We start from the raw sequence: 10,000 nt of genomic DNA on the forward strand, positions 1-10,000 counted from the left end.
TCTTTTTCGACGTCCTTTTTGGCCTCCAATAGAACGTCATCAAGACTGTCCTTTTGTGGATTTGTAGCATCGAAGTGGAACATCCTGCTGCCTGGTGAGAGAGCTGAGGTTAGGGATACGGCCTCTCTGATGGAGGCCATGTTTAGTCTTTCGTGGCTGATGCGACGAAATGGAGAGAGAGGCTGTTGGTGAGATAAACTTTCACTCTGTAGGAGTTGGCTTCTAAGGTGTGTGTGATTTGTTAGTGGCTTATATCAGTGTGGACAAACGATATGACAGACAGACACACAGAAAGACAGGAAAACTGACAAACAGACAGACAGACAGACAGACAGAAAGACAGAGAGACTGACTGACAGATAGACAGACAGACAGATAAACAGACAGAGACTAATAGACAGACAAACAGACAGACAGACAGACAGACAGAGACTGACTGACAGACTCACAAACAGACAGACAGACAGACAGAGACTGACAGACAGACAGAGACTGACAGACAGACAGACAGACAGACAGACAGACAGACATTCAAATAACATGAAACACAAGTATGGCTAACCTGAGATCTTCTATTTCCTTCAGATATTCCTTGATAATGCTTTCCATTTGAGATTCTTCAGTCTGAAGCTCTGCAGACTGCCCCTCCTCACCTAATGACAATCGTTTGATGACTCAAAGTACAAACCATTGTCTCAAGGTTGATTGCATGCAAACGAATAACAAAGAGACAGACAGACAGACAGACAGACAGACAGACAGACAAGCAAACAGAAGACGGGCAGGCAGACAAACAGACAGACAGACAGACAGACAGACAAACACATAGACTGACAGAAAGGCAGGCAGGCAGGCAACAGAAAGACAGACAGACAGACAGACAGACAGACAGACAGACAGACAGACAAATAGACAAACAGACAGATTGACAGGCAGGCAGGCAAACAAAAATTAAGACAGTGAGACAGACGGGCAGACAGACAGACAAACAAGTAAGAAAACAAAACAGACAAAGACAAACAGACAGACAGACAAACAGATAGGCACACACAGACAAACAGAAACAAACAAGTATGCAAACAAACAGACAGAAAGACAAACAAACAAACAGACAAACAGATAGACACATACAGACAAACAGAGACAAACAAGTAAGCAAACAAACAGACAGAAAGACGAACAAACAGACAGACAGACAAACAGACAGACAAACAAACAGACAAACAAACAAACAGACAGACAGACAGACAAACAAATCAACCAACAAACTAGCAAAAAACAAACTACAAGACTTCTCCTTTACCCTCTGATGCAGATGACTGTTTTACTATTCCTACACAACCATCAGTCACATCCATTTCAATCACAGTCACACTCACATTCGATTTGACGATTTCCACTAACCGTTTGTCTGATACACTAACGCCTTTGCCTGCAACTCCACGAGCCTCTCAGCTTGAGCGTTGATCGTGTCTTGTGCAGCCTTCAGCCGTAACCTCAACCTACAAATCAAAAAATGCTCAACAAATATGATAGTATTACACAGTCACATGATCATCAACAAATCATCATTAAAATTTTAGAAGCCATTTGTGATGAGATCCAATCATCGCACAACCCACATGCCAACCATAACGTGTACTTTTCGAAGTTGGATCCTGAAGCATCAGCTAGTTTAGAATTTATTAATTTATTAATCAATTTGTCAGCCCTGAGTACACATTTTCGAACTCTGACTAGATCTTCATATTCTAAAGATTTCATATCGATATGGTCATAATACAAAATATTTCTTAGAAATTAATTAGGCCACTCACGATATATAAATATTTGTTTATGTATTTATATATCCTCATAAATATTTATTTACATAATATATCATGTTTACAGACAGATACACAGATAAACACACACACAGAAACACACAGATAGACACACAGACAGACAGACAGACAGACAGACAGACAGACAGACAGACACACACACACACACACACACACACAGGACACAGACACACACACACATACACACACACACACACACACACATGCCCATCTTCAAATGGTTCATAAAAATGTTCCTTCACAATGAAGCTTACTTGTCTGATTCCGCCTTCAGCAGTGTGTTTTCGTGATGCACATCGTTCATTGCAACTTCTCCGTCATCGGTTACGTAACGTTTTCCCTGTGAGTAGGAAAACTGCCATCAAACTGTTATAGTGTGACACACACACACATACACACACACACACACACACACACACACACACACACACACACACACACACACACACACACACACACACACACACACACACCAAAACAAATAAATAAAATGAGACAAACAGAAAGTTTAACATATACAAACAAAACTAGCAGACACACAAACAAACAGTTAGACAAAAACATAAACAAAATGCATAAAAAGGACAGACACATAAACAGACATGAAAATCTGAAACATGGTAGACAGACAGACCAACACACAAACAGACCAACATAGACAAACACACAAACAATCAAACATAGACAAACACACAAACACACAAACATAGACAAATGCATAAACACACAAACACAGACAAACACACATAGACAAACACACAAACATACACAAACACAAACATACACAAACACAGACAAACACAAACATAGACAAACACACAAACATAGACAAACACACAAACAAACAAACACACAAACAGACAAACACACAAACAAACAGACAAACACAAACAGACAAACACATACGGACAAACGTATCAAAACAAAAATTAATGACGGAACAACAACAAACAGATGCTCTGAGGCCTCCTCACCTGTTTGAATTCGTTGAGCTCTATCTGCAGCTTCTGTATCTCCTGTCTCAACTGCATAATAACCTGCGATGCCTTGTCTTGATTCACAACAACCTGCAACAACAAACACAATAACTCAACAGCTGCGTGTGTGGTATGTGTGTGTGCGTGCGTGTGTGTGGCCAGCCTCCAGGAGATTGCTTAGCCCGGCCCATAGCTCCTGCTTAGTGCACAGGAACCCAGCTATCTGGCTTGGGGCATTACCGTTTAACGGCAGCTCCTTATACATTTGTCATTGTGTGTGTGTGTGTGTGTGTGTGTGTGTGTGTGTGTGTGTGTGTGTGTGTCAGTCAATACCTTGTTTTTAATGTTTCTCGCTCTATTGGCATATTTCAGTGTGTTTAGAGTCTCCATAAAGTCTCTGTCTGTTGGGCTCACGCACGCAATCATCACAGTCTTGCTGTTGCCGCCAAGTGAATCTTGAAGAAGTCGAGTCAACTTTGAGTCTCGATATGGAACATGACTGGCTTTTCGTGTCAAATCGCCAAGAGCACTGATCACATTACCAAGTGCAAGCTACACAAACAATCAGAGTTGAAGATGGTAATAGAGATACAAACGGATGAATGTAATGAGTGATAAAAAATCAGGGAAAGCCATAGGAGCAGACTGAGGTAGACAGACAAACAGACAAACAGACAGACAGACAAACAGGCAAACAGACAGACAGACAAGAGACAGACAGACAGACAGACAGACAGACAGACAGACAGATAGACACACAGTAGACGCACAATCACACAACAGGAAAACAGACAAACACACACACAAACAAACAGACAGACAAACACCTTGTAAACACACAGACACACAACAGAAAACAGACAAAGACACAAACAGGCACACAGACAAACAAACAAACATACAAACAGACACAGACAGACACATAGACACACAGACAGACACATAGACATACAAACAGACAGACAAATAGACACACACATTAACAAGCAGATAAAACAAGTAGAAACACACATATGGAGGCAGGTAATCAGTCAAAGCAGCAAACAGGATAGCAAGCAAGCAAGCATGTCACAACAACAACAAATACGACACAAAAATACCACATACCAGTCCACAGTTGATTGAGATGCCTTCCTTTGCTCTGTCTCCCGTAGCTCCTGTCCGTTTCAATCTCTCTGAACCAGCAAGATCCACAAAATGGAGCTTCGCCCTTAACGACTCGAAATCAAAGTCGTTGACTTCGGCATGCTGTTCGCTGTCATCACCGTTTTCTTGGCTTGACTGGATCAGTCGCCGTTGCTCAATATGAAGAGTAAAGATGGCATGTGATCGAGATGACTGTGCATTCATACACGTGCTGGCTGTTGTGCGAGACAATGCGCCTTTCTGCAATGCCTTCATCGTCTGTGTTGATTAAAACAAATATGTTGAGTTGAAGTAGAAAGGTGCATCTCACAATACACTAGACTATTGTATTGGAGGGATGCATCTCACAATACATTAGACTATTGTATTAGATGGATGCATCTACAATACATCAGACTATTGTACTCGGAGTGATGCATCTTACAATACATTAGACTATTGTATTAGATGGATGCATCTACAATACATCAGACTATTGTACTTGGAGTGATGCATCTTACAATACATTAGACTATTGTATTAGATGGATGCATCTTACAATACATTAGACTATTGTATTGGAGGGATGCATCTCACAGTACACTAGACTATTGTATTAGATGGATGCATCTCACAATACACTAGACTATTGTATTAGATGGATGCATCTTACAATACATTAGACTACCGTATTGGAGGAATGCATCTCACAATACATTAGACTATTGTATTAGATGGATGCATCTTACAATACACTTGGCTATTGTATTGGACAGTCACATCTCTGACCTCCTCTTGTGTGGTAACATCTTGTGTTGTCACTCCAACAGTATATATCCCACCTAGAGAGTCTTCATGGACTTTCACATTCGACTTCTTGCCCTTTCAAACAATCAAACTCAACAATTGCGAAACTACGCCAATCACTGCAACCAACCAGCTCTCTCATCGTGTCAAATAAGTCATAGATCTCCTCATTATAAAGCTGCAGAACACAACAATCATGACGTAATTAATTAAACATGCAACACCAACATTTAAATTAATAAATTTATTACTAAAATAATAATATAATATAGACTAATTAATATTAAACTAATAAAATTAAATATTAAATACCAATTAATATTAAAAGCTATAAACTGTTGATAATATTTTGTGACCAACTTCCATAAACTGAGCTGACATCTTGAAATCCGGTGGCATGTTGTTGTTGTCTTCTGCCTGTTTTCTTCGTCTCTCGATCGCCCGAAAAAGATGAGCAACAGCGCGAGGAATAATTCCTGCAAAACGACAAAAACACAAACAACATACTTACAGTAACAGTATGTCTATGAGCATTAGGTTTGCTTTTGGTGTGTGATGACGATTGGATGTGTTACCTTGTTCTTCAGCAGGAACTCGAACGTCAAATCCTGTTCCCATTGAGTACGTTTTGCCTGAGCCTGTTTGACCATAAGCTAGAATCGTCGCATTGTAACCATCCAGACAGCTAGAAATCAAGAGGAACATGTATTGAGACTTTAATTAAGCAGCTTGATGTGACATTGCATTGTGGCTGTATTTTTCAAATTCAAATTATTGTTTAGAGACATACGAACTGCCACAAATTCTGATTGTCGTCTCATGTGACAGTGTGTGTGTGTGTGTGTGTGTGTGTGCGTGTGTGTGTGTGTGTGTGTGCGTGTGTGTGCGCGTGCGTGTGTGTGTGCGTGTGTGTGTGTATGTGTGTGTGTGTGTGTGTGTGTGTGTGTGTGTGTGTGTGTGTGTGTGTGTGTGTGTGTGTGTGTGTGTGTCATCGTAATAAGCAAATCCATACTAATTTATTACAAATAAATAAACAGACACTAAGCCAAATTCGTCTATCTGCCCGCTTTATTCTTAATTAAGGGATAGCCCGCCTTTCATCCCAGTCACCCAACTTTCAGTCATCTCCCCGGCCTTCAGTCGATCATCTCCCCGGCGTTCAGTTATCCTCATCTCCCTGCCGTTCAGTCATCTCCCCGGCTGTCAGTCATCTCTTCGGCATTCAGTCACATCTCCCTTCCCTCACCGAACCCCTTATCTCAAGTCATCTCTCAGTAACCTCTCGTTTTCTCTCACTCACTCTCTCATCCCACCGCTTCTCTCAAATCCGCGCCATCCGCACACACAAACGCTACATCTTACCCTTCAATCAGCGAATGAACGCAAGTCGTGTAGACGCTCTCCTGATCCGAATGTGTGTCAAACACGAAGTCATACGTAAACGCGCGCTCTTTTCCAAGCACGAGCTGCGGCTCACCGGGCGTCACAGTCGTGCAGATGCCACACAAGTCAATCTTTTCGTGCGCCAGTTGAGGGCGAATCCTTCAAGAGTACGCAGTTCAAGTTTCATTGTCAACTTTTACCCTACAATGCGTTTCTGGCCGGTTTCTTACCTGACGGCGACGTGCACTGACGTATCCTCTGCCATCTAAATGTTGAAATTTGGTAACTAACGTCAACAGAGGATTTTGAGGGACGAGAAGTCGTTTTTTCCGTCGTCCGGGTGCGAAATCGCGGCGATTGGCAATTGTGGTTTCCGGTGACGAGGTGAGGAGACGTTTTACGAGGAGAAAATGACGTCGGATGATGTCGGAACGAGAGCCAGTGTTGCGTGTGACGACCAGCAATCGTTGCTAACTGTTAATTCAAACGATGACACGCCCACAGAATACAATTAAAATACCCGGATGTTGATATGATACAACAATGATTGCAGATTGTCAGCTGAGCCGGAAGCGTTGGGATTCCGAGGGTACAACAAAATGGCTACCATTTTAAAATTAATTAGTGATGTTTTCACATTAAAATTTATTTTATTTTTATTATTTCTCTACAAATATGCGAAATGGCAGAGCAGGTCGCAAGCATCTATATAGAGTGACTGTGTAGCAGTTTGATAGCGTTAACTAGTGAAAAGAATGTTGATATAAATTGAACATGAAACATGGTGATATGGCAACGTACGCAGCAAGTTTGCTTAAGTGAAATATCAGATGGTAGTCGACGCTGCATGGTAGATAGTTGGACCTTTGTAGTAGTCTGGATTCGGTCCCAAACTAAGGCCACACTGCGGACCTAATGGCAGCAAAATGAGAAGCAAAATGAGAAGCAAAATGAGAAGCAGGAAAATGCTAAATGTCTCTGTGCCCTCTGTCTGTCTGTCTGTCTGACTGACTGTCTGTCAATACATATATTTTCCATTTAAATCAAACGTTTACATCATGAGCAACTTAACACTAACACAACAAGACCTTGAAGCATACAAAATTACACTGCGCAAACTACAATTCAACATTCTTGTCTGTCTGTCTGTCTGTCCCTTCATCCATCCATCCATCCGTCTGTCTGTCTGTCTGTCTGTCTGTCCATCTGTCCCTCCATCCATCAATGTGTCTGTCTGTCTGTCTGTCTTTCTGTCTGTCTATCCATCTGTCCCTCCATCTATCCACCCGTCCATCCGTCAGTCTATCTGTCTGTCTGTCTGTCTGTCCATCTGTCCCTCCATCTATCCACCCATCCATCCGTCAGTCTATCTATCTGTCTGTCTATCTGTCCGTCTGTCTGTCCATCTGTCCCTCCATCCATCCACCCGTCCATCAGTCTATCAGTCTGTCTGTCTGCTTGAAATAACCTACCTAAGTAAACTCGCTGTCTTGAACGCATTCTAGCAGCTGGTCCCTTCACATTCCTTCTGTCTGGCCCGTGTACCAGCTGTGGATCATGACCACAAATCTGAGTGTGATCTGACCTGCATCAAACATCACGTTTATAAGCCATAAGATGTTTCATTCCAACTCATCCACATAATACCAACATACACAAAGCAGAAAATAAAAGAAACAGTTTTATGTGAACTCTCACTTGTTGGCATGTGTTTGACAGACAGATAAACAAACAGACAGATAGACAGACAAATAGACAGACAGACAGACAGACAGACAGATAAACAAACAGACAGATAGACAGACAAATAGACAGACAGACAGACAGACAGACAGACAGATAGACAGACAGACAGACAGGCAGACAGACAGACAGACAGACAGAAAGACAGACCAACAGACAGAAAGACAGACAAATAAGCAAACAAAACAGACAGACAGGCAGACAGACAGATAGACAAACAGACAGATAGACAGAGAGACCCCGGATATTGATGGTGGCGGCTGAACTTTCCTGACTGTCAGCCCAACGCTTTCCCTCTTTCTATCTTTTGATATGTCTCAGCTAGAGAGCTGTCCCTATGAGTCTTGTCATGTTTCTGGCACTCTTCAGAGAGTTCTCGGTCATACTCGTCACGCTCATGACCCAAATCTTCTACCAGGCGACTTCATCTCTCGTCATAGCTTACAGCGTTGCCCCCACTGCTCCAAATGGTTTCTAAAGCTTGGGCAACACATGTCTCAATGTAGGAAGCGGCAGAGTTTTCCCGTAAGTGGCCAACGGTCATCCGCACCAGCAGACACAAGTGCGCCATCACCACCGTCACCTTCGTTGAGGAATGCATCCTCCACAGTCGTGCCAACTATGGTATCTGAGCCTCAAGATCTTTCTCAACCTACGAGTAGTATCAGTGCACTCAACCCGGAATCAACCGCTTGGCGTTTCATTCGGGACCTCCCAGTGCAGTCAATCTTAGAAGCCACGCCCCCTCGCGTTGTCCAAACGATCAATTCCTCCGTCAAGGCTCGTTTCCAGGACTGTTGTGCTATTGCCCTAAAGAAAATCCAAGATAACCCAGATGACGTTTCGGCATGGAAGCTTCTCTTTCTCATCCCTCGCATGCTTCTCCGACCTATGGTGAGAGGTGGCAAGAACGGCCTTCGAGATGTAAAGTTAGCGTATGAGAAATTTTTGAGCTGGCAATGGGAGGACCTTGTCAAACTGCAAGGCTTGCCGACCAAACGAGCTTCGTATGGAAGTGAGGAAGCCAGGATAGCAGCGGCACTAAGATTAGTGAGATGTGGTGAGTTGTCACGTGCGTCTAAGGTCCTCACTAGCACCGGATTGGCTGAATCGTCAGCGGAGACAACCGCAAAATTGGCACTAAAACATCCAAGGAGGTCAACAACAATAATAAGGGAGGCTACACCTCACCACGAGTCCATCAATTTAACTAGATCTATTCTCTTTGATGTTATCAGACGATCACCGCGTGGATCTGGAACAGGCCCGTCAGGTTGGCGCTTTGAGCATTTGAAAGTGCTAATTGAAAATGATTTCACTGCTGATTGCCTCTTCTCTGCCTGCACTGCCATCGCTCATGGGATACTTCCTGAAATAGCTACCAAGCTGTTGTCTTCTTCCCGGTTAATTGCTATCCCTAAGCCAAATGGCGATGTGAGACCCATTGCTATCGGAGAATGCATTCGCCGAGTAACCTCGAGAGCCATCTGTGTGCAAATGAAAAACAGTTTTGCCAGCTTCTTCTGCCCTATCCAGCATGGAGTTTCCACAGAGAATGGTTCAGAGTTAATTATTCACCATATTGAGCTGATGCTGGAACACAACCCTGATTGGATTGTACTGAAGTCCGATGTAAAGAATGCATTCAACTCTATCAATAGACATCACCTGCTCAACGAGCTACGCCAGTCCTTCCCTGAGCTATACAATTACGCATCACAGATGTATGGTGGATTCAACTCACTAGTCTTCATGGAGGGTGGTACAGCAGTCGCTATATCATCGGAAGAAGGCATCCACCAAGGCGACCCTCTTGGTCCAGCCTTGTTTGCCACAGCAATTCATCCAATTCTGAGGGATCTCCAGGAAAGATTTCAAGAAATTCATGTCCTAGCTTACCTTGACGACGTGTTTCTATTGGGTCATCCGGACAAAACCTTGGAAGCTTTCCAGAATCTAAAGGATATGTTCCTTTCTGGCAGTTTATCCGTCTCAGACTCCAAATGCGAGATCTTCAGTCCTTCAGGTACCATCAATACCGATAATACTTACGTTCAAGTAACATCTGAGGGCTCAATGTTCCTCGGAACTCCCATCGGTTCTACCGCTTTTGTTGAGTCT

At 42.9% G+C, this 10,000-nt stretch overlaps 2 protein-coding genes across 3 annotated transcripts in view; both read right to left on the reverse strand.

Annotated features, from left to right (window-relative positions):
- LOC134181525 (kinesin-like protein KIF21A) overlaps positions 1–6,624 on the reverse strand; it is an 18,471-nt gene extending 11,847 nt beyond the window's left edge. The window contains exons 1-14 of the mRNA XM_062648798.1: positions 6,367–6,624; positions 6,116–6,295; positions 5,329–5,438; positions 5,114–5,229; positions 4,884–4,931; positions 4,736–4,828; positions 3,929–4,225; positions 3,155–3,373; positions 2,819–2,911; positions 2,099–2,184; positions 1,405–1,502; positions 1,304–1,333; positions 563–653; positions 1–222 (exon numbers count right to left, since the gene is read on the reverse strand). The exon at positions 1–222 is cut by the window's left edge and continues 57 nt beyond it. Coding sequence (XP_062504782.1) covers positions 1–222; positions 563–653; positions 1,304–1,333; positions 1,405–1,502; positions 2,099–2,184; positions 2,819–2,911; positions 3,155–3,373; positions 3,929–4,225; positions 4,736–4,828; positions 4,884–4,931; positions 5,114–5,229; positions 5,329–5,438; positions 6,116–6,295; positions 6,367–6,401 — 1,718 coding nt within the window. The 5' untranslated portion in view covers positions 6,402–6,624. The remainder of the gene's footprint in view (positions 223–562; positions 654–1,303; positions 1,334–1,404; positions 1,503–2,098; positions 2,185–2,818; positions 2,912–3,154; positions 3,374–3,928; positions 4,226–4,735; positions 4,829–4,883; positions 4,932–5,113; positions 5,230–5,328; positions 5,439–6,115; positions 6,296–6,366) is intronic.
- A 142-nt stretch (positions 6,625–6,766) lies between these two features.
- Positions 6,767–10,000, reverse strand: part of LOC134181526 (uncharacterized) — a 12,773-nt gene continuing 9,539 nt past the window's right edge. For both annotated transcript variants that reach the window (XM_062648800.1, XM_062648799.1), the window contains exons 15-16: positions 7,609–7,721; positions 6,767–7,048 (exon numbers count right to left, since the gene is read on the reverse strand). In XM_062648800.1, coding sequence (XP_062504784.1) covers positions 6,963–7,048; positions 7,609–7,721 — 199 coding nt within the window. In that variant the 3' untranslated portion in view covers positions 6,767–6,962. The remainder of the gene's footprint in view (positions 7,049–7,608; positions 7,722–10,000) is intronic.

The sequence above is a fragment of the Corticium candelabrum genome, chromosome 6 (genome assembly GCF_963422355.1).
Source record: "Corticium candelabrum chromosome 6, ooCorCand1.1, whole genome shotgun sequence".
In the NCBI taxonomy this organism is placed as follows: domain Eukaryota; kingdom Metazoa; phylum Porifera; class Homoscleromorpha; order Homosclerophorida; family Plakinidae; genus Corticium; species Corticium candelabrum.